Source organism: Salmo salar, chromosome 04 (assembly GCF_965601325.2).
Source record: "Salmo salar chromosome 04, fSalSal1, whole genome shotgun sequence".
Classification (NCBI taxonomy): domain Eukaryota; kingdom Metazoa; phylum Chordata; class Actinopteri; order Salmoniformes; family Salmonidae; genus Salmo; species Salmo salar.
The window spans coordinates 49,146,537-49,167,705 of NC_138294.1; the positions used below are offsets into that span (position 1 = coordinate 49,146,537).

The 21,169-nt window shown below is 42.6% G+C and overlaps 1 protein-coding gene across 1 annotated transcript in view; it reads right to left on the minus strand.

Annotated features, from left to right (window-relative positions):
- LOC106603171 (gamma-aminobutyric acid receptor subunit alpha-3) overlaps positions 1 to 21,169 on the minus strand; it is an 83,691-nt gene that overhangs the window by 15,952 nt on the left and 46,570 nt on the right. Inside the window, exons 3-4 of the mRNA XM_014196486.3 lie at positions 17,560 to 17,642; positions 1,186 to 1,329 (exon numbers count right to left, since the gene is read on the minus strand). Of these exons, the coding sequence (XP_014051961.2) occupies positions 1,186 to 1,329; positions 17,560 to 17,642 (227 nt within the window). The remainder of the gene's footprint in view (positions 1 to 1,185; positions 1,330 to 17,559; positions 17,643 to 21,169) is intronic.

The window sequence follows — 21,169 nt, forward strand, 5'->3', positions numbered from 1 at the left end:
AACATAACCTACTCTATCGGAGCTGTGTACAGGGTACAACCCTCCTCAGTCCCTATCTTCCTCACCCTGCCTGCCTCTATCACTGCAGCCATGAAACCAGACTGAGACAGTGACAGTAGTAAAACAAAGGGACCTAATGCATCACAGTGACTAAGTAGAGGTTAGTCATTATCTGTCTCTCACAGGGACCTGCCTTTTAGAGAGCAGGCCACTTAAATGACTTCCCTGATTTGAATAGCAGTCTGTGCCTGGTAAAAACAGGTTGACACTCCCCTAAGAGAAGAAAGACAAAACTGTCAAAATTGTGGGTGTTGTAGATAAAGGGATTTCACAGCTGCTATGGAAATCAGAATTTAAGATCAAATGAATGGCTGATCAACTGTGCTGGCTGACAGAATTTCCTATAATTTAGTGCCAATTCAAATGGACTCCAGACCAGAGCTCAATCAGAGGAAAAGTGGAGTTCTCCCTCCTGCTCCAAGGCTCCTTATCTTTCTACTACTGCGGAATTGTTATCTTACCGCTGAAAAAGTTGAACATTTTTGCTCTTGGTTACCATTTAAAATACTTGCTAAAACTGTGCAGATGAAATGTGTGTTCAATCTGAAATCAGGGTGCCTGTGTCTTCTTAGATTAAATACCATGTAAATGGGAGTCGCCACAAAGATCAGTTTTCTTCATCTACCCTGAATTTTTTTATTTTGTTCACAGACGAAGTGTTGGATAACAGGAGAGTTTGTCAGTCTCTCTCCACCAGCCTATAAGAAAGCCACTGCATTCAGTGATCAGCGGGCACCTCCTTCCCCCAAACTCAGAAAGTCTTCCTTTCAGTGGTGAGACCTCACTGACCCCAATAACACTAGCAGAGACCAATCGATGAGGCAGCCACTTGCACAGCAACTCAGATAAATTACTTAACAAAAAGACACAAATGGAATCTGTAAGTATATGCCAACGGTGTACAAAGGAAAATGGAAAAGGGAGAGAAATTAATTCATCCAAATTGTCATGCACGCCAGGAGCTGAAAAGAGAGACTTTCTTGAGAAATTCAAAGCAGATGTTCCATTAGTTATAACCTTTGTTCTGATGTTGTCTCAGTGTCAATGCCTTGATCATATGGCATAATAGAACTTGTGCTGGAACTGCATGTTACTATGAAAGTGGCAGACCGGTTGTAAGGGTACCTGTGCTGGAACTCATGGATTCTTTTCCAATATCGTGGCCTAGTAGATCATACTGGTTTAGCCTTGAACCATCCTTCGCTACGACTACAGATTCCTCATCCCCTTTGGTCCAGATATAGACAACCTCATTGTTGGTATACGCATCTGAGAGAGAGAGAGAGAGAGAGAGAGAGAGAGAGAGAGAAAAGAGGGAGGGAGGGAGCGAGAGAGAAAGAGCGAGGGTAGGGAGGGGAAGGGGGTGCAGATAGACAGATATACACACACACACACACACACACACACACACACACACAGGTAGAGGCAGAGACAAAGAATGACAGTACTAAATGGCAGTTTCCAATGAGTGAATAACACTAAGCACTCTTTTCCATAATTCAGCAGTGCTACCATTGGCTGATTCTGATGATGGCAACAAACAAAGGTTATAAAAGGGGGGGGGGGGGGGGGGGGGGCATTGATCTGAATAAATGCATGTCAATGAGAGTTTAATAAAAGCAGGCAGTGTTTTGATTAGTTTATACATTTGGCACCTTGACCTCAAGGTACATCCGCATGAGGAATAATGTCATAAATAGGCTTTAAAAACCACAAGGTCAAACTTAGGGAAAGGAGCTTAAAAAGCATTAAAGAAACACACACACACACACACACATTACAGTAGAAGAGACCCCCAGCTGAGCCCAAGAACATAATTCACACATCAGCCTGAGGTTTGCTAATTACATTTTGATAGCCACAGAGAAGTTATAGTTTTATTCTCATGGGAGACCATTAATTATAATAGTTAATTCATCTACTTGTATGTGTCTTCATCTATTACAATTGTAATTGGTAATGAAAGGTATCATTCTGTCATCGTGTGTGTCCTCTATGGCTCTGTCTGTTTGTAAAGGAGCTACTCGGTGTGGGCAGACTCCCAGCTTCGCTCAGCAGAGAAGGTCAACTATGTCAAACACTTCCATTGTTATTCAAGGCTTTGCATTCTTTCACTACAATCTTTCATATCTCTCTGGATGCACAGTACATGTAGAATTTCATGGCTGCATCATGTCAAGAATACAAGTCTCCATAACCAGTTGCAAGGATAATGCAGCATACCTAAATATCGCCGCTCAATACAATCCTAAAGAAAACAACATGACGAGGGCGCCATGACAGGAAACGATAGAAATTGAAATGAGTAAAACTGCATGTAAATGTTGTAGTTAAATCTGCATGGCAACCTGTCTGGCTCTGAGATCCGCTTTATGCAGAATAATAGCATCATATATCTTCAGCCAATACATTTTTTTTTATCAGGACAGACAAAACAAACCCGATGTTCAGAATGTGAAAATATGAAAGGTTCAGAGCTCGAAGGGAGGGAGAATAAAAGGTATGTACCCTGAACAAAAATATAAATGCAACATGTAAAGTGTTGGTCCCATGTTTCATGAGCTAAAATAAAAGATCCCAGAAATGTTCCATACACATGCAAAGCTTATTTCTCTAAAATGTTGTGCACAAATTTGTTTACATCCCTGTTAGTGAGCATTTCTCCATTGCCAAGATAATCCATCCACCTGACAGGTGTGGTATATCAATTAGCTAATTAAAAAGCATGATCATTACACAGGTGCACCTTGTGCTGGGGACAATAAAGGGCCACTCTAAAATGTACACTTTTGTCACACAACACAATGCCACAGATGTCTCAACTTTTGAGGGAGAGTGCAATTGGCATGCCAACTGCAGGAATGTCCACCAGAGCTTTTGCCAGAGAATTTAATGGTTATTTCTGTACCATAAGCTGCCTCCAACATCATTTTGGAGAATTTGGCAGTACGTCCAACCATGGACCATGTGTATGGCCTCGTGTGGGCAAGCAGTTTGCTGATGTCATTGTTTTGAACAGAGTGCCCCACAGTGGCGGTGGGGTTATGGTATGGGCAAGCAAAAGCTACGGACAACGAACACAATTACATTTTATCGATGGCAATTTAAATGCAGAGATACCATGACGAGATCCTGAGGCCCATTGTCATGCCATTAATACGCCACCATCACCTCATGTTTCAGCATGATAATGCACAGCCCCAAGTCACAAGGATCTGTACACAATTCCAGGAAGCTGAAAATGTCACAGTTCTTCCATGGCCTGCTTACTCACCAGACATGTCACCCATTGAGCATGTTTGGGATGCTCTGGATCGACGTGTATGACAGCGTGTTCCAGTTCCAGCCAATATCCAGAAACTTCGCACAGCCATTAAAGAGGAATGGGACAACATTCAACAGGCCACAATCAACAGCCTGATCAACTCTATGTGAAGGAGATGTGTCGCGCTGCATGAGGCAAATGGTGGTCACACCAGATACTGACTGGTTTTCTGATCCACCTCTGTACCTTATTTTTAAGGTATCTGTGACCAATAGATGCATATCTGTATTCCCAGTCATGTGAAATCCATAGATCAGGGCCTAATTAATTAATTTAAATTGACTGATTAATCTGAAGAGATTAACTGCTTCTCTTCTACTTTTTATGAGAAAAATTACTGTGATGAAAATTCCAGATTGTCTGCATAATCAAATAACATTCACCTCAGACACCCATACATACCCCACAAGACATGCCACCAGGGGTCTCTTCACGGTCCCCAGGTCCAAAACAAATTCAAGGCAATGCTCAGTATTATAGAGAGCCATGATCGCATGGAACTCCTTAATCTCCAATTCCTCAAGCAAACAGCTTAATTACCTTCTAAAAACGGATTAAACAACATCTCATAGAAAGTCAGCGACTGCGAGGGGACACAGAAAAACATTCTTTTTTTCTTGTATTTTTTTTGTATTAGGGCTGTCCCCAAATAAAATCTTCATCCTGCTCTTTCGAATATGTTTCAACTTATTTTTCCATATATAGAAACACACAACCCTATGCAGACACAACAACTACATATGGACTGAGTGTGTCTGATGCTTTAACCCTTGTGTAGTCTTAACATTCTATATACTCCCCATGTCCTAAGGGTCAAAAATGACATGCCTTCACTAAACACCTAAAATAAAGCAGCTTAATTGAATTTTAAAACCCACATTTATTTTGCATGAAGAAACAACCTGTCGTTCATCACAAACTTGGTGAATATCTGGGTTTTCCCTCTTCACAATGCAGAAAGACTGCATTTAATCAGTGGACACCACTCGTTTTTATTACAATGCACCTGTCATAATTGTTTTCTTTACTAAAGTAGAGGTTTATTATTACTATTTATTATTATTGCTGAAGATACTGCATAGGTTTAAACATTTTTGTTGTTGTTGTTGCAAGAGTTAGCACTTGTATAGCCTAAGAAAGTAGCAGAAATGTCCAGAAAGTAGTTTTGAATGCATTTTACTGAAGGGAAACAATGACAGTCTTGACATTTTTTGGCAACATAGTGATATATTTGTATATACTGTACAATGAGGAATTAAACTACAAAATACTAGTCTTCTCCATTTTTTGAACCATTGCCCCCACCCATAAGGTGTATAAACAACAACAATAAATAAGAATAAAATAAGATAATAGATACAAAACAAAAACGTGAAGAACATAAATCAACTCCAATTAGCACATGTAGGACAGTATGCAAGTGTGTGTGCATGGACTTTGCAGATGTATTTCTCACATGTGCAGCACAAAGAATTTGTTTGTTTTACACTTTGGGGGGCAGAATTGGCATCTCCTCCTCTTGCCTGCCCCAGCTGCAGCCTCAGGTGGATCAGGACAAGATTCAGCCCCTGAACAGCTTTCACAAGCGCTGCAGAGGCTGCTGTGTAGTGGAGGCGCTCCTTTCTTTGAATGTGTGGGGTTACAAGTGCCTTTCCCAGCTGCTCCAGGAACACCCTCCTCTTGTTCTGCTTATTAGGCATCCAGGTACAGTTGAAGCTGGAAGTTAACATACACTTAAGCTGGAGTCATTAAAACTCATTTTTCAACCACTCCACAAATTCCTTGTTAACAAACTATAGTTTTGGCAAGTCGGTTAGGACATCTACAATGTGCATGACACAAGTAATTTTTACAACAATTGTTTACAGACAGATTATTTCACAATTCCAGTTGGTCAGAAGTTTACATTTACTAAATTGACTGTGCTTTTAAACAGTTTAGAAAATTCCAGAAAATTATGTCATGGCTTTAGAAGCTTCTGATAGGCTAAGTTAGATCATTTGAGTCAATTGGAGGTGAACCTGTGGATGTATTTCAAGGCCTACCTTCAAACTCAGTGCCTCTTTGCTTGACATCTAAATATATCAGCAAAGACATCTGTACAAACAATTGTACGCAAGTATAAACACCATGGGACCACGCAGCCGTCATATCGCTCAGGAAGGAGACGCATTCCGTCTCCTAGAGATGAACTTACTTTGGTGCGAAAAGTGCAAATCAATCCCAGAACAACAGCAAAGGACCTTGGGCAGATGCTGGAGGAAACAGGTACAAAAGTATCTATATCCACAGTAAAAAGAGTCCTATATCGACATAACCTGAAAGGCCGCAAGGAAGAAGCCACTGCTCCAAAACCGCCATAAAAAAGCCAGACTACGGTTTTCAACTGCACATGGTGACAAAGATCATACTTTTTGGAGAAATGTATTTTGCTCTGATGAAATAAAGGAAGAAGCCACTGCTCATGGTGACAAAGATCATACTTTTTGGAGAAATGTATTTTGCTCTGATGAAATAAAGGAAGAAGCCACTGCTCCAAAACCGCCATAAAAAAGCCAGACTACGGTTTTCAACTGCACATGGTGACAAAGATCATACTTTTTGGAGAAATGTATTTTGCTCTGATGAAATAAAAATAGAACTGTTTGGCCATAATGACCATCGTTATGGTTGGAGGAAAAGGGTCAGGCTTGCGAGCTGAAGAACACCATCCCAACTGTGAAGCACGGGGGTGGCAGCATCATGTTGTGGGGGTGCTTTGCTGCAGGAGGGACTGGAGCACTTAACACAAAATAGATGGCATCATGAGGAGGAAAATGATGTGGATATATTGAAGCAACATCTCAAGACATCAGTCAGGAAGTTAAAGCTTGGTCGCAAATGGGTCTTCCAAATGGACAGTGACCCCAAGCATACTTCCGAAGTTGTGGCAAAATTATTTAAGGACAACAAAGTCAAGGTATTGGAGTGGCCATCACAAAGCCCTGACCTCAATCCCATAAAAAAATTGTGGGCAGAACTGAAAAGGCGTGTGCGAGCAAGGAGGCCTACAAACCTGACTCAGTTACACCAAAATTCACCCAACTTATTGTGGGAAGCTTGTGGAAGACCCAAGTTAAACAATTTAAAGGTTTGCTACCAAATACTAATTGAGTGTATGTAAACTTCTGACCCACTGGGAATGTGATGAAAGAAATAAAAGCTGAAATAAATCATTCTCTCTACTATTATTCTGACATTTCACATTCTTAAAATAAAGTGGTGATCCTAGCTGACCTAAGACAGGGAATTTTTACTAGGATTAAATGTCAGGAATTGTGAAAAACTGAGTTTAAATGTATTTGGCTAAGGTGTATGTAAACTTCCGACTTCAACTGTAGGGTTGATCTTCTCGTTCCATATCACAAAGGCATTGTATGAGCACACATCAATGATGTTATGGAAGATGTCCAGGGGCCAGGGGTCATCCTTCTGCAGCTGTAAGTTCCAATCACCTTGTCCAGGTTGTCCACACCTCCTTTGTTGTGGTTGTAATCCAGGATGATGGCTGGCTTCCTGTCCTCATGATCACTGATCTCAGCCGTTTTGTGCAGTGTGCTCAGGGGGACCACATTCTTGTTCCTCTTTGGGAGGTAAGAAACTAGAGTGGTGGTGGGGGTGAAGGCAAACTTTTATGAGAAGGCCTCTCTCCCCCTTGTTGCGAGGAGTGCAGGGGGAGATCAGGCTTGTTCTGTCTAACTGTGCCAACCATGGTGATCTTCCTCTTCAGTAGCTGCTGGCTGAGTTCATAAGAGGTGAAGAAATTGTCACACGTGACATTGTGCCTCCTCAGTCCATCTGTCACATCAAGCACAACCAGCATCCCCTGGTTCTTCTCCAGGCCTCCACTGGTCGGCTTCCCTGTGCAGACTTGCATCTTCCAAGCGTAGCTGGATTGTGCGTCACAGGCCACCCATATCTTGATGCCATACTTTGCAGGCTTGCTGGGCATATACTGCCGGAAAGGACAACGACCATTTGACAAAAGAGATTGCTATCAGTAATTAGTATCAGTGTCACAGAAAACAATCACAAATATCAATGATATTACAGCAATACATAATAAAATTAACAGTGAAAATCACTTACATTACAGATATGAAAATAAAAATGTACCTCTGAATGGAACCAGTTGCTCATCCACTGTTACTTCAGGCCCAGGGTTGCAGAGGTATGGCAGACGCCTCACCCACTTCTCCCAGACCTCCCAAACTGGCCGCCAGTTTGTCTCTCACATGTCTTGCAGGTCTTGACTCACGGTTATCAAATCATAGCATTCTTGAGAAAGTGTGAAAGACTTTCAATGGCATCGTGGCATGGAAAATCACCCTTCTACTCTCTGCATCACAGAGACTACATGTAGCCTCGCCTTGAGACCTATACACACCCGCTAAGATTAGCAGCCCTATGTAGGCACCCAGGTCAATCTCATCCATCCTTTTCCAGTTGTCTCCATATTTACGGAAATCATCCAAATTTGTCATCTCCAGGATGATTTTTTCATTGGCTGGTGTGATGTACATGTATAAAGTTGAGGCAATGTCCTGGGCATGGGCAACTGCATGTCTTGTGGGCCCTGGGATCATCCTTATGACATTTTGTGCTGCCATCCTGCCCTGGTTGTCATATGGTGACAAGGACCATGTTATTTTGATGTTGTCTCTCTTTCAGCTTGGGGGATTTCTTCTTCATCTGAAGATGATGCATCGTGCTCTGGGTTGTATTGTTCCCCATCTTCTTCTTCAAATACCACCTCCTCTTCTAAATCATTGTTCTCTTGTTCCTCCTGGACATCTGAAAAAAATCTAATCTACAACCTGTTGGGCACTGAAACGTGCACTCATGGCTTCAGCAAAGAGAGAACTGGGGGGACTGTCATCTGCAGCACCTTTATAGCCTCTGACTGCATTCCCCATTAGTACACAATGCTTTCAAGAAATGTTTATTATGTCTGACATTTTGTTTATTTTGTCAGAAATTGTTTTTATTCTGTGAACTTGAGTCGTGTGTGTGGGGTCGTGGTGGGGTCGTGGTGGGGAGATGCTGCACATGCACAAGACAGTTTTAGTTTTGTCTGAGTTCAATCAGTAGCACACATAATCTCAATTTCTCATTTTGTGTGTGTGTGTGTGTGTGTGTGTGTGTGTGTGTGTGTGTGTGTGTGTGTGTGTGTGTGTGTGTGTGTGTGTGTGTGTGTGTGTGTGTGTGTGTGTGTGTGTGTGTTTGTGTGTGTGTGTGTGTGTGTGTTTTTGTGGCGTGTAAATTATTTTATAACTGCCAGGTCAAAAATGACCCTAAGACAATCTTTGTACCCTGGTGGTGTACAGCTTTCATGGAAATACAAACTATGGCGATGTTTCACTTTTTCTAATGTTGGGGTCACTCTAGGAAAAGTCAAATTTAAAATGTAAAAAATATAATTTAGGTTTTTTTCTCTGCTGTTAAACATAATGGTGGGTCATTTTTGACCCTAAAGACAACACAGGGGTTAAGCACACTGTTTGATTAAATAATTAAGACAAACAAATGACTCAAGAAAGAGCCTGATGGTCACACTGTGTTAAAAAGCAAGTGCCTGTGTGGCTGGCACACTTGTCTCTCTCTCCTCCCTACTGCAGTGAAAAGGCACCACAGCAAGTGTTTATTGTGCTGTCCGTGCTGAAGCTGCCACATCATTACAGCCATTTAGTTTCTTACTGGTTCCTGACTGAAAAGTTCTGTTACCAAAATCCCTCATTTGTTTAGGAAGAACATTCCTCATTCCCTCAACCCTTGCTCTCTTTACGTGAAACATGTAAGCATCGCATGCATGTGACCAATAGGGCCTGACCTATAGCCTAATCACATAAATAAAGTCAGAACACAATAATGTCAACAGCAAAATGGATACACAGGACGTGAAAAAAGAAACTCAAAATGGGGGTATGTTTACTGGTTGCTCGGGAGGTAAAGAGGAAGTCAGATCTGTGGAAGACATTTGACTTAGTGGTGGAAACTACTGGGGATCCAGATAAAGGAGGGTATACTGTAGGAGCAAGCATTTTCTGAGTATTATGTGGGCCAAACACTTGCTGTTAGATTACAAAACTATATATTTTTTCTGACCATTTGGAACAGTGTAAACAACCCTAAATAAACAAGTGTAACAGAGAGTGAGTTTTTTTTATATATAAAGCCTTTATTACAGCAGACTAAAAACAGTTGCATGCATTCCTGAATTGTGGTTTATTTATTGTTTAGGCTCATTATTCAAAGCTTTGTTATTTCATTTTAAAACTAAAATGCTTGATTGCATTTCAAACCATAAATGTCTCATATGCTGTGTGATGGCATGAAGGAATGAATGATTGATTGATACAGTAGCCTATATATTGAAATACAGGCCTAAGTAAGTTACGGTATTGACTAAACAGGATGTGCTCTTAGGCCTACAGCTCGATGGCGGTTATACAAGGATACTATACAAAACCTACTAATGATAACGACATCACGTATTATTATAATGATGATCATAATAATAATTGTAATAATATCAATAAGAACGAGATCAAGAAAAAGGGAGGGTATAGGAGCAGGAGCAAGAGCTGCGAGCATAGTATGTGTGACAAACAGGTGCTGTTAGATACTTTTTCTGCCTGTTTGGAACAGAGTAAACAACACTGAATAATGTTAAGCAATACCTGTCTGTTCTAACTGAAGAAAAGTGTAAAGCCTTTATTACAGCATAGCAAAGATTAAAAACAGCCAAATCTGTGCAGTTGCTTTGTCTGACATTTTGCAGTTGCATGAGGCTTGGTGCTCACAGAATCAGTAGGCTATTAAACAAACATTCAAACAGGCAACAGAAGCAAGATCTGTTTAATTTCTGTGGATATATATTGATGATTTATAAAGTCAGGCACATTTAACAGTTAGGCTATTGATTGTAGACCTAATTAAGTTGGGGTTTGCTTTCTTAGACAATTAGGCTAATCCCTATTCGCACGGGACTAGTATTACTAGAGAACGTTTGTTATGTAATTATTACCACAGAATATCCGTTATTCCAGAGGACGATTCGGAGGGGATTCGTTTTTTCCAAACTGCCCCTGCAATTCTTTATTTTTTCTATAATTTCACAGTTATGACGTAAGCCTGGAGTTTTTTTTTCTAGGCGTGAAGATATTTCAACAAGTCCAGACGATAACAGGCTACACTGATGGCTCGAGCTTGGTTCCCAAGTTTCTAAACCATACCAAACCCTATTTGGTATAGTGTCACCATAATATTTGAATTGAGGAAGTGTGATCATAATCATTAGGATATTCAGATGTGAACTAAACAGTGCACTTGCACTTGAGATGCGTTTTAAGGCTTTGGATGCGAAAGTGAACTTATCATTTCCAAACGTTTAGGTCAGTTGTATGCTGCTTTGCGATCTATTAACAGCAAGGGTTACATTAAATAGGCACAATATTTTTTACTGCCGCATTCGGCAATATTAAATTCATACGCACAAAACATATGAACAAAAGCATTCACTGTGAAAGTTCATGTCACGACTCCCACCGAAGGTGGCTCCCCCTCCTGCTCAGGTGGCGCTCGGCGGTCGTCGTCACCGGCCTACTAGCTGCCACTGATTCCCTTTTGTTTTCCCCCTTTCCATTATTGTTTGCACCTGTTATGTGTTGGGTTGATTAGCGGGGCTATATTAGCCAGTAGGCCCGCCTGCTCTTTGTGCGGGATTGTTTCTCTGTATGTATTTTTCTTGTGTACACGCTGATGGTGTTTTTGCGCTAGTATGTGGTTTTACGCCGACTGTGTTTGTCCCCTGTGTTTGGGGCACTTTGTTTTGTGTGCGCTCAGATCGCTGTTTGGGGTGGCTTGTGTTTTCGCTGTTGGGCTCATTAAAAGCCATTACCCTATATCGCTGCTTCCTGCGTTTGATTCCTCACCTACAACGCCCAAGCCTTACAGAATCCAGCACCACTATGGAGTCAGCAGGAGCAGCTGCCAACCCCCTTCCCTCGATGGAGGAACGCGTGCTCCATCACACCTCAGTCCTCCTCGGATTGGATCCGCGATGGACCAAATGATGGAGAGGATGGACCGATGGGAGAGGAGTGGTCTCCTCTCTCCACCTCCGGCTCCCCCGACTCAGCCACCTCCTCCTCCCACTGCGTCTGGCTCCGGCGCGCTGCGTCTTGCGCTCCCGAGGGAGTATGATGGAGCGGCGGCTGGGTGCCAGGGATTTCTGCTCCAGCTCGAGCTGTACCTGGCCACCGTAAGACCTGCTCCCTCGGGGGAGGAGAGTGTGAGTGTCCTCGTTTCCTGCCTGACGGGACGAGCTCTGGAGTGGGCCAACGCAGTCTGGAATGGTCCGGACTCGGCGAGGGATCACTATCCGGAGTTGAGCAGCTGTTCCACCTCAGGCAGGAGACGAGGAGCGCGCAGGACTTCACGCTGGAGTTCAGGACCTTGGCCGCTGGGGCGGGGTGGAACGACATGACCCTGATAGACCATTACAGGTGTAGTCTCCGGGCGGACGTCCGAAGGGAGCTAGCTTGTCGGGACACCGCTCTCTCTCTCTCAACGAGCTTATCGACATGTCTATCCAACTGGACAATCTGCTGGCTGCCCACGGCGTTCAGAAAGGGTCCTGTCCGTTCCACCTTCATGCACTCCCGCCCCTACTCCGATGGAGTTAGGGGGAGCCGTGCCGAGGGGTACCGGAGGAGGTGGCTCCTCCTGCACCAGCTGTGGTCGGAGAGGACACACAGCTGACCGGTGCTGGAGGAGTCAGTCTGGGAGTCGAGAAGGCAGGCAGAACACTTCTCGGTCACCCCAGGTGAGTCAGCACCATACTCACCCAGAACCCCCTGTTGGTCACATGTTCGTATTAATTTTGTTTTCTGATTTTTCTCCCTCTTCCCAGCATAAGGCATAAGTCGATCCAGGCGCAGCTGGGAACTTTATGGATCACGGACTCGCCATCAAGCTGTGCATTCCGCTTGTGCCGATAGATCCCCCCTTCCCCGTGCACTCCCTAGATAGCCGGTCATTAGGGTCAGGGCTGGTCAGGGAGGCCACGGTTCCACTGGACATGGTAAAGCAGGGGAATCATAAGGAACGGATTAGTCTCTTCCTTATTGATTCACATGCGTTTCCGGTGGTGCTGGTGGTTCCCTGGCTGGCTGATCACAATCCCCAGATTTCGTGGAAACAGGGGGTTCTTCAGGGGTGGGGAGAGGAGTGTTCAGGGAGGTGTATAGGAGTTTCCATAGGTGCTATGTCGGTGGAGAGTCCAGACCAGGTTTCCACCGTGCGCATTCCCCTTGAATACGCCGATTTGGCGATTGCTTTTTGTAAGAAGAGGGCGACCAAATTACCAACTCATCGACAGGGAGATTGTGCGATAGATCTCCAGGTTAACGCTGCACTTCCCAAGAGTCACGTGTACCCATTGTCACCGGAGGAGACGGTGGCTATGGAGACATATGTCAATCAAAACAGTTATTGTTTTCTTGCTCAAACCGCGAGCAACATCTGTCAAACTCAGACATTTCTCTCAAACACAGGGATGTCAATTTGCACATGACTAGTATTATGGGAGGACCTTGGAGTTCACCAAAAAACAGTCTGTTATTCTGGCTGAAATTGTTACTCTCCTGCCATGTACAAATGACTGACATGGCAGATTTGGACGGGACTAGAATTACAGATATGGTGTTTTGTGCTTGTTCACATACAGAGGTGCTCAAATTTGTTGGTACCCCTCCACAAAAAGTGAAGAATGCACAATTTTCTCTGAAATAACTTGAAACTGACAAAAGTAATTGGCATCCACCATTGTTTATTCCATATTTAATAGAAATCAGACTTTGCTTTTGCTTTTTTATTCAACATAATATTGTAAATAATAAAACAAATGAAAATGGCATTGACAAAAATTATGGGACCCTTAATCTAATATTTTGTTGCACAACCTTTAGAGGCAATCACTGCAATCAAAATTATCTGTATCTCTCAATGAGACTTCTGCACCTGTTAACAGATAGTTTAGCAAACTCTTCCTGAGCAAACTGCTCCAGCTGTCTCAGGGTACCTTCTGCACCTGTTAACAGGTAGTTTGGCCCACTCTTCCTGAGCAAACTGCTCCAGCTGTCTCAGGTTTGATGGGTGTCTTCTCCAGACTGCAAGTTTCAGCTCTTTCCATTGATGTTCGATTCAGATCAGGACTCATAGAAGGCTACTTCAGAATAGTCCAATGTTTTGTTCTTATCCATTCTTGGGTGCTTTTAGCTGTGTGTTTTGGGTCATTATCCTGTTGGAGGACCCATGACCTGTGACTGAGACAGAGCTTTCTGACACTTGACAGTACGTTTCGCTCCAGAATGCCTTGATAGTCTTGAGATTGAATTGTGCCCTGCACAGATTCAAGGGACCCTGTGCCAGGCGCAGCAAAGCAGCCCCAAAACATAACCGAGCCTCCTCCATGTTTCACTGTAGGTATGGTGTTCTTTTCTTGGAAAGCTGAATTTTTTTGTCTGTGAACATAGAGCTGTAGCTGTGACTTCCTAAAAAGCTCCAGTTTTGACTCATCTGTCCAAAGGACATTCTCCCAGAAGGATTGTGGCTTGTCAATATGCATTTTAGCAAATTCACCTTGGAGTTCCGCTTGTGTCTATTTGGCTGTTATCCTTTTTTATTTTTCTACCATTCACACTATCCTTCTGTTCAATCTGGGGTTGATTTTCCTCTTGCGGCCGCGCCCAGGGAGGTTGTCTACAGTTCCTTGGACCTTAAACTTCTTAATAATATTTGCAACTGTTGTCACAGGAACATCAAGCTGCTTGGAGATGGTCTTGTAGCCTTTACCTTTACCATGCTTGTCTATTATTTTCTAACTGATCTCCTCAAACAAATCTCTCCTTTTCTTTCTCTGGTCCATGTTCAGTGTGGTGCACACAATGATACCAAACAGCACAGTGACTACTTTTCTCCATTTAAATAGACTGAATGACTGATTACAAGATTGGAGGCATATGTGATACTAATTAAAGAAACTAATTAGTTTGAAATATCACTATAATCCAATTATTTATTATCTTTTCTAAAAGGGTACCAACAAATGTGTCCAAGCCATTTTAGAATCTCTTTGTAGAATAAGGAATAATTTATCTCTTTTCACAGCTTCTTTGCTTTATTCTATGACATACCAAAGGCATGCAAGTATACATGATAAAATAGCTTTTAATTTCATGACTTTTCAGAAGGATTGAAGCATTATTTCAATGAGCTGTAAGGGTACCAACAAATTTGAGCAAGTCTGTAATTACGTTACCGGACCACCCCCAGTAAAACTAATCCCATTCGAATAGGGCTTAAGGCAAGGGCAGTTTCGTCGTCTCTGCTGCTGCTGCCTCCGCTGCATTGTTCTCAATCTCAATATGCTGGTTCATTTTGCTATTATGCACATAGCAACATAGGGAAAGGCGCCAATTCTATGGTGAAATTCTTATTTTTACATAATATAACCATATACAATTTCAGTATCACATGTCTTACAGTGATGGACTGTGCCATCCCCGTAGCCTCCGCAATGGATTAGTCCAAAGAGACAGGTACGAATCAGACAGGTGTCTTATGCACCATGAAAAAAAATACAAATATTGTGGCTGCTTGACTAAATCAATCTCGGTCAACCAACAGCCTATCGACCAAACAATTGACCAGTCAACTAAATGGGGTCAGCCCTAGTTTGTATCATTTTTTGGTTGTATAATTTGTATATTGTTGTATTTAACATTTCTGTGTTACTGTCCATGTCTATCAGTGTATCAGTGTTTTGTTACTTGTCATGTTTTGTGTTTCTTCTGGACACTAGGAAGAGTAGCTGCTGCTTCCGCTAAATCTAATTGGGATCCAAATAGACAAATAAAAATAAAATGTATAATAGCGGTGAGTGGGGACGTGCTGCAAGTGCTGTTACACGGCAGGCTTCAACAAAGGCCACTAATTACATGCCAACCATGTGCCGTTGTGCTAAGGAGACGATTGTTCTTGGGCTTTGCAGCGGATATCCATTGACATACAGTTGAAGTCGGAAGTTTACATACACCTTCGCCTAATACATTTAAACTCAGTTTTTCACAATTCCTGACATTTAATCAGAGTAAAAATCCCCTGTCTTAGGTCAGTTAGGATCACCACTTTATTTTAAGAATGTGAAATGTCAGAATAATAGTAGAGAGAATGATTTATTTCAACTTTTATTTCTTTCATCACATTCCCAGTGGGTCAGAAGTTTACATACACTCAATTAGTATTTGGTAGCATTACCTTTAAATTGTTTAACTTGGTCAAACGTTTCGGGTAGCCTTCCACAAGCTTCCCACAATAAGTTGGGTGAATTTTGGCCCATTCCTCCTGACAGAGCTGGTTTAACTGAGTCAGGTTTGTAAGCTTCCTTGCTCGCACACGCTTTTTCAGTTCTGCCCACAAATCTTTCTATGGGATTGAGGTCAGGGCTTTGTGATGGCCACTCCAAAACCTTGACTTTGTTGTCCCTAAGCCATTTTGCCACAACTTTGGAAGTATGCCTGAGGTCATTGTCCACTTGGAAGACCCATTTGCGACCAAGCTTTAACTTCCTGTAAGATGTCCTGAGATTTTGCTTCAATATATCCACATAATTTTACTTCCTCATGATGCCATCTGTTTTGTGAAATGCACCAGTCCCTCCTGCAGCAAAGCACCCCCACAACATGATGCTGCCACCCCCGTGCTTCACAGTTGGGATGGTGTTCTTCGGCTTGCAAGCCTCCCCCTTTTCCTCCAAACATAACGATGGTCATTATAGCCAAACAGTTCTATTTTTGTTTCATCAGAGCAAAGGACATTTCTCCAAAAAGTATGATCTTTGTCCCCATGTGCAGTTGCAAACCGTAGTCTGGCTTTTTTATGGCGGTTTTGGAGCAGTGGCTTCTTCCTTGCTGAGCGGCCTTTCAGGTTATGTCCATATAGGACTCGTTTTACTGTGGATACAGATACTTTTGTACCTGTTTCCTCCTGCATCTTCACAAGGTCCTTTGCTGTTGTCTGGGATTGATTTGCACTTTTCGCACCAAAGTACGTTCATCTCTAGGAGACAGAACGCGTCTCCTTCCTGAGCGGTATGACGGCTGCGTGGTCCTATGGTGTTTAAACTTGCGCACTATTGTTTGTACAGATGAACGTGGTACCTTCAGGTGTTTGGAAATTGATCCCAAGGATGAACCAGACTTGTGGAGGTCTACGATTTTTTGGCTGATTTCTTTTGATTTTCCCATGATGTCAAGCAAAGAGGCACTGAGTTTGAAGGTAGGCCTTGAAATACATCCACAGGTACACCTCCAATTGACTCAAATGATGTCAATTATCCTATCAGAAGCTTCTAAAGCCATGACATTATTTTCTGGAATTTTACAAGCTGTTTAAAGGCACAGTCAATTTAGTGTATGTAAACTTCTAACCCACTGGAATTGTGATACAGTGAATTCTAAGTGAAATAATCTGTCTGTAAACAATTGTTGGAAAAATTACTTGTGTCATGCACAAAGTAGATATCCTAACCGACTTGCCAAAACTATAGTTCGTAAACAAGAAATTTGTGGAGTGGTTGAAAAACGAGTTATATTGACTCCAACCTAAGTGTATGTAAACTTCCAACTTCAACTGTACATACAGATTAGAGTAGGAGCTGCGCCGAAGGGAGCATTGTGACAGTCTGCCAATAAGAGACCTGCTTGCTGAATGAAAAAACGACCCCGAAAGGACTCCTTTTGTTGTATTGGCCACATCACTCTGACGTTTAATATTGGCAGAGTTGTTATTATCTAGGATCATTAACTTATAAAATAAGCTCTCCCTGGTCTATACGCGGTGAAACATATGAGTCTCTGGTTGAGGAGGAGAGTGACAGGGATGGAGATAGAACTGATGGAAAGGCCTCTATTATACTTTAACGTTACATGCAATTCACACGGTCCATGGCAAGTTGGCGAATAACAATGGACCATTGCTTTACATGTAGATGTCCGATTTGATCTATGACCTCCATTTCTGTGATGTCAGCTATGTGGACCTGATACAGATGTATATCTCGAGAGACTTACAGCTTCCAAACTTCAGAGGACAGGCGTGTGTATCCATGGGGAAATCCTCCAAGTGCATGGGACACTCAGCATGGATGGTCAGCCTGGTCAGAGAGGGAGAAAAACAACAAAGACATGTTAGTGACAGGCCTTAAACACTCCATGACACCTGTCACATGGCACCAACACATTCTGTACGTTAAAGCTTTATGTGTTGAGACATCCTTTTAATTTGCCAGATCCTGTTCAGTATCATTCTAAAGGGCAAAGCAGTGGCTCGCCCACTTCAATAACTTTTACTGCACACCATTCTGCACCATTCTTAGTCTCTCTACCTGTCACGCAGAGCTTCAGTAGAAACATGAATGACAGGGCCTTAGTCATTTTCCTCTGTATTTGAATACAGTAAGCATACACCACGCCTCCTTCGGGTCACCCAAGGTTGTCCTGCCCCCAATGGCAGGGGAATAGGAGCGGCAGGTAGCCTAGAGGTTAGAGTGTTGGGCCAGTGACCAAAAGATTGCTAGTTTGAATCCCCGAGTTGACAAAGGGAAAAATTGTTGATGTGCCCTTGAGCAAGGCACTTAACCCTAATTGCCCTAGAGTTGCCTCTCAAGGGGAGTTGGGATATGCAAAAAACACATTTCCAATTCACACAGGCATATTTATATGTGTGAAACAGGACAAAAATAAGCACCAACCTAGATAATTAATATTATGGTTTGCCAGAGATAATCTGCTGTTCTGAGACTTCCCTGACATTTGGGTTTTGTTGAAAGGAGAATAGAGTAGGGGGGGGGGGGGTGATGTGAGTGAGGGGAACAGTCAGCATGTGCAGTCACATACTGTAGTGCGTCTGGCCATCAATGTGCCTGTTGAGGGCTACTACAGTATGTCTTGGTTGCCAGTGATTTGTCCGTTTTCTGATAAGGGAATTTATATGTTTAAGGTAATGACTAAAGAATTCCACCCTGAAATGTAATTATTAGATTATGTAACATGTATAATGAATAATTAGACTGATAAACTTAAGTCCAATAAGGTTTGGTCGAGACAAGTAAGGGAGAGAAATGTGTGTGTGTGACTAAGAAAATACAGAGGACAATTAAACTATTCATGACCTGACCTGGTTAGAACTCTAAGAAACTTACGACAGGAAAGGGAGTCCTGTCAAGGTCCCTCTAATCTCGGGAGGATAGAACTGCCAGCCTGGTATTGATAAACGAGGAATGAGGACTGTGGGGAAAGATACATCCCACCTACTGTTTGTATGTCTGTGTGTGCGTGGAAGTAGGTGGGGTTGAGAGAACCAAACCTTTTGCAGAAGCTGAGTCTTTGCCTAATTATTATTAAACCCAGGGTCTTACAAACCTCGGGGATTGGTCAAAGTTTAAATAATTGTTAGTTATCACCTCTGGGATTGAAACTTCTCATGACATTTTCCCATCAGCATAGCTCAAAACTCCCACTCCCTCCCCCCACTACTAAGGCCAGGGCCAGCCAGCCAGACAGCTCTGCAGACCTGTGGAGCAGCCAGACAGTCAGCTATGTGGTCTCCTGTCGCCTCCTCATCCAGTTGATTAGATATTGACGCGCTGATCCTCGGCACATCACCTACTCCACTACTGATGGAGGGAGCTCTGCAAATCAAGCAGCAGTGATGGGAGGAGACTGGCATCTGCCTGGGAGATCACATCTCACAACAGACAACGACAGAACCAGTACTGTTCCATTCTCCTTACTAAGTCCATTTTACCATTCCACATGACATGAATAATGGTGGACAATGAACATTACTTCAGAATGGCATGTCAATGACACTGTCTGGGTCCATAGTTCATTCTACCGGGACTATGAGCATTATGGGACCTCATCGTCACTAAGAATCAGAAAAGACTTCTTCCTGAGCAATGACATAAGTATAGGCATTTGTATAGAAATGTACAGGTAACTGCCCAAATAAAGGAAACACCAACATAAAGTGTCTTAATAGGACATTGGGCCACCACAAGCCAGAACAGCTTCAATGCACCTTGGAACAGATTATACAAGTGTCTGGAACTCTATTGGAAGAACGTGATTCCATCATTTGGTGTTTTGTTGATGGTGGTGGAAAACACTGTCTTAGGCGCTGCTGCAGAATCTCCCATAAGTGTTCAATTGGGTTGAGATCTGGTGACTGAGACAGCCATGGCATATGGTTCACATCGTTTTCATGCTCATCAAACCATTCAGTGACCACTCGTGCCCTGTGGATGGAAGCATTGTAACCCTAAGGTGGCATAGCCATGGTAGCCAGAATAATGGCCTGCCCAGCATTTCTATATATGACCCTAAGCATGATGGGATGTTAATTGCTTAATTAACTCAGGAACCACACCTGTGTGGAAGCACCTGCTTTCAATATACAGTTGAAGTCGGAAGTTTACATACACTTAGGTTGGAATCATTAAAACGTTTTTCAACCACTCCACAAATGTCTTGTTAACAAACTATAGTTTTGGCAAGTCGGTTAGGACATCTACTTTGTGCATGACACAAGTAATTTTTCCAACAATTGTTTACAGACAGATTATCTCACTTATAATTCACTGTATCACAATTCCAGTGGGTCAGAAGTTTACATACACTAAATTGACTTTGCCTAAACAGCTTGGAAAATTCCAGAAGATGATGTCATGGCTTTAGAAGCTTCTAATAGGCTAATTGACATTATTTGAGTCAATTGGAGGTGTACCTGTGGATGTATTTCAAGGCCTACCTTCAAACTCATTGTCTCTTTGCTTGACATCATGGGAAAATCAAAATAAATCAGCCAAGACATCAGAAAATAAATCATAGACCTCCACAAGTCTGGTTCATCCTTGGGAGCAATTTCCAAACGCCTGAAGGTACAACGTTCATCTGAACAAACAATAGTACGCAAGTATAAACACCATGGGACCACGCAGCCGTCATACTGCTCAGGAAGGAGACGCGTTCTGTCTCCTAGAGATGAACATACTTTAGTGCGAAAAGTGCAAATCAATTCCAGAACAACAGCAAAGGACCTTATGAAGATGCTGTAGGAAACAGGTACAAAAGTGTCTATATCCACAGTAAAATGAGTCCTATATCGACATAACCTGAAAGGCTGCTCAGCAAGGAAGAAGCCACTGCTCCAAAACCGCCATAAAAAAAGCCAGACTACGGTTTGCAATTGCACATGGGGACAAAGATGGTGCTATTTGGAGAAATGTTCTCTGGTCTGATGAAACAAAAGTAGAACTGTTTGGCCATAATGACCATCATTATGTTTGGAGGAAAAAGGGGGAGGCTTGCAAGCCGAAGAACACCATCCCAACTGTGAAGCACGGGGGTGGCAGCATCATGTTGTGGGGTGCTTTGCTGCAGGAGGGACTGGTGCACTTCACAAAATAGATGGCATCATGAGGAGGAAAATTATGTGGATATATTGAAGCAACATCTCAAGATATCAGACAGGAAGTTAAAGCTTGGTCGCAAATGGATCTTCCAAATGGACAATGACCCCAAGCATACTTCTAAAGTTGTGGCAAAATGGCTTAAGGACAACATTGGAGTGAGCATCACAAAGCCCTGACCTCAATCCTATAGAAAATTTGTGGGCAGA